General features: G+C 41.5%; 1 protein-coding gene across 1 annotated transcript in view; it reads left to right on the forward strand.

Annotated features, from left to right (window-relative positions):
• The first annotated feature begins 1,474 nt into the window (after positions 1-1,474).
• Positions 1,475-2,666, forward strand: part of ZSCAN26 (zinc finger and SCAN domain containing 26) — a 6,184-nt gene continuing 4,992 nt past the window's right edge. The window contains 4 exon segments of the mRNA XM_042783068.1: positions 1,475-1,597; positions 1,599-1,719; positions 1,722-1,897; positions 2,380-2,497. Coding sequence (XP_042639002.1) covers positions 1,475-1,597; positions 1,599-1,719; positions 1,722-1,897; positions 2,380-2,497 — 538 coding nt within the window.

Raw genomic sequence — 2,666 nt, forward strand, 5'->3', positions numbered from 1 at the left:
GCACATAACAACAACAACAACAACAATGGCTCAGATATGATCCCAGGAATGAACCATTAAACGTAATAAACACAGCAGAGACGTAATCATATTTCTACTTTACAAAGATCACTGTCTGCAGTGTGGAAAATAGACTGATGTGTCAGAGACAATCACAGTAGTCTGTGTAGGAGAAGATGGTGGAGAGGGAGATGAAAGACATTTGGGCAATAGCATTGATAGAACTTAATTGCTTAATGCACAATATTTGAAAGGACAGAGGAAAGGTCAGTTTTCTGGCACAACAATATGTTGTTGTTGTTATTTGCCGTCGAGTCGGCCCTGACTCATAGCAACCCCTCCTTGGGTTTCCGAGGCAGTATCACTACAGAAGTAGGATTGCCCAACCTTCCTTCCGAGGAGTGGCTGGTGGAGTAGATAGTTTTTATTGTTAGGTGCTGTCGAATCAATTCTGACTCATACCAACACTAGCTACAACAGAATGAAACATTACATGGCCCCGTGCCATCCTCACAATGTTTGAGCCCATTGTTGCAGTCACTGTGTTGGTCCGTCTCATTGAGGGGCTTCTTTTTTGTCGACCCTCTACTTTACCAAGCATGATATCCTCCTCCTGATAACATGACCAAAGCACAAGAGACAATTCTCACTTCTGAGGAACATTCCAGGTATACTTTTTCCAAGACAGATTTGTTCATTCTTCTGGCAGTCCATGATATTTTCTTATTATTTATATTTCCCTAATTCTTCAAATAAATATTTTTCCTTTCTTTAAAAAAAAAATCTAAGAGCCAAATTTCACACATTGCATTAAGTTGTGCCTCTTTAATCTAGAACAGTACCCTCCCCACCCTTTTTATATTTTTGTGAAATTCTTTGTTCAAAAAGAATGTCTGTTGTAGAACGAGCTGCATTCTGCATTTATTCAAAAGTTTCCACATTATTAGTATGTTAAACATTTTTAGTAAAAATGCTACATGGTTAATGAGGTAAATGACACCAGATTTTCTTATTGGGGTTGCTAAGTTTGACTGCCTGACATCTCAGTTTTTCCCTTTGTGATTAATAAGCAGTCAGTGTGGTGATATTTTGAGACTGTGACAATCCACCCCTCTTCATTTTACCCAGTGGTTTTTAGCAACTTTTGTGGTCCTTGATTGAATTATTTCATCAAGCAATACAAAATGCTGATTTTGTAAATCTATTATTCCTTTTACTTTAGTTAGCAATCTTCTGAAAAAAAAAAAAAGCTTTCTCATTTTGTATGTATGTTCCCTTTTTTTAGGAATGGTTTTGAAGAGAAAACAATGGATAGTAGCTATTGGAAATGTATAAATTCACCAAGGGATATTGCTATTGTTAATAATTTTTATTATTACTGCTATTTCTGTGTAATGTTATTATATTTTTAGAAGTATCCCTGAGGAGACAATCCAAAGAAACTTGTCCAAAACAGAGCAGTCTGAAGCTGGGGATGGCGACAGTATTGGTGAGTGCTGATTCCCTGGCTCCCCTGAATCTGAAGAAAGAGGGGCTTCAGGTAGTGAGGGAGGATCACTCCTCTAATTGAGAACAGGGATTCAAAGTGCAAAGAAATAGAAAAAAGCCTTGGACCGGAGCTGTTGTGCAAATGATTCAGACAGTTGTGCTATGAAGAGACCACAGAACCTCAAGAGTCAGTGAGCCAGCTCTGGGAACTTAGCCATCAGTGGCTGCAGCCTGAACCCACACCAAGGAGCAGATCCTCGAGCTGCTGGTGCTGAAGCAGTTGCTGACCATCCTGCCCGAGGAGCTCCAGGCCCAGGTGTGGGAGCATCACCCAGAGAGCAGGAAAGACGTGGTGGTTGCACTAGAGTTGGAGCCAGAGCTTGGAGAAATAGGATACGAGATGGGAAGGGTTAGGTATGATTTTTGCAGAAAAGCAGGAATTGAGACCTCTGACCAGATAAGTGGACATGAGCTCACCAGTGGGAGGAGAATTGCTAAGCTTTGATTTAGTTTCTTTTCATTTCTGTCAGTTTCATCTGAGCCTTACCTATCTGTTCCCTCAAACCAAACCAAACCAAACTCACTGCTGTTGAGTAGTTTCGACTCCTAGCGACCCCTCCTTGGAATTCTGAAGTGGTAGGTCTACCTAAGCCCAATTTTCCTTCTGAGGAGGGGATGGTGGGTTTGAGCCATCAGCCTTCTGATTAGCAGTCAAATGCCTTAGGCACTACACCACCGAGCTCCCACACTGTTCCCTACTGGGAGTAAACACAATGAACTCCAGATTCCCATCCCCTTGTCTTGGTTTCTCTTTGTTTTCTTTTCTAACACTGAAGTGTTTTTCTGAACAGCAGTTCCCTCCTAAGCCCACCTGTACCTAATTGTCTCTAGGACTCAGACCAGGCAAAGAAACAGAAAAGGCTTGTGGAGGAGAAAGCCCCCCTGAAAACAGTGCTGGAGCAGCAGATCCAGCCCACATATGAAGATCCAAAGCTTGCCAAACAGAAGGGTAAGAAATAGGTAGCATCTTCTTGTGGGTGGGATGTGGTGGGCTAGGCATTTGCCTCCTGAGGCCTGCCTCAGCACCCTTGATGTTTGGTTCTCTGTTTTTGTTTTGAGTTAAGTTTATTGAGGTACAATGTACATAGAATAAAATTCACCCTTTTTTTTTTTTTTTT

The sequence above is a fragment of the Orycteropus afer genome, unplaced genomic scaffold, assembly GCF_000298275.1.
Source record: "Orycteropus afer afer isolate SDZICR_OR568_19922 unplaced genomic scaffold, OryAfe1.0 scaffold00627, whole genome shotgun sequence".
Classification (NCBI taxonomy): domain Eukaryota; kingdom Metazoa; phylum Chordata; class Mammalia; order Tubulidentata; family Orycteropodidae; genus Orycteropus; species Orycteropus afer.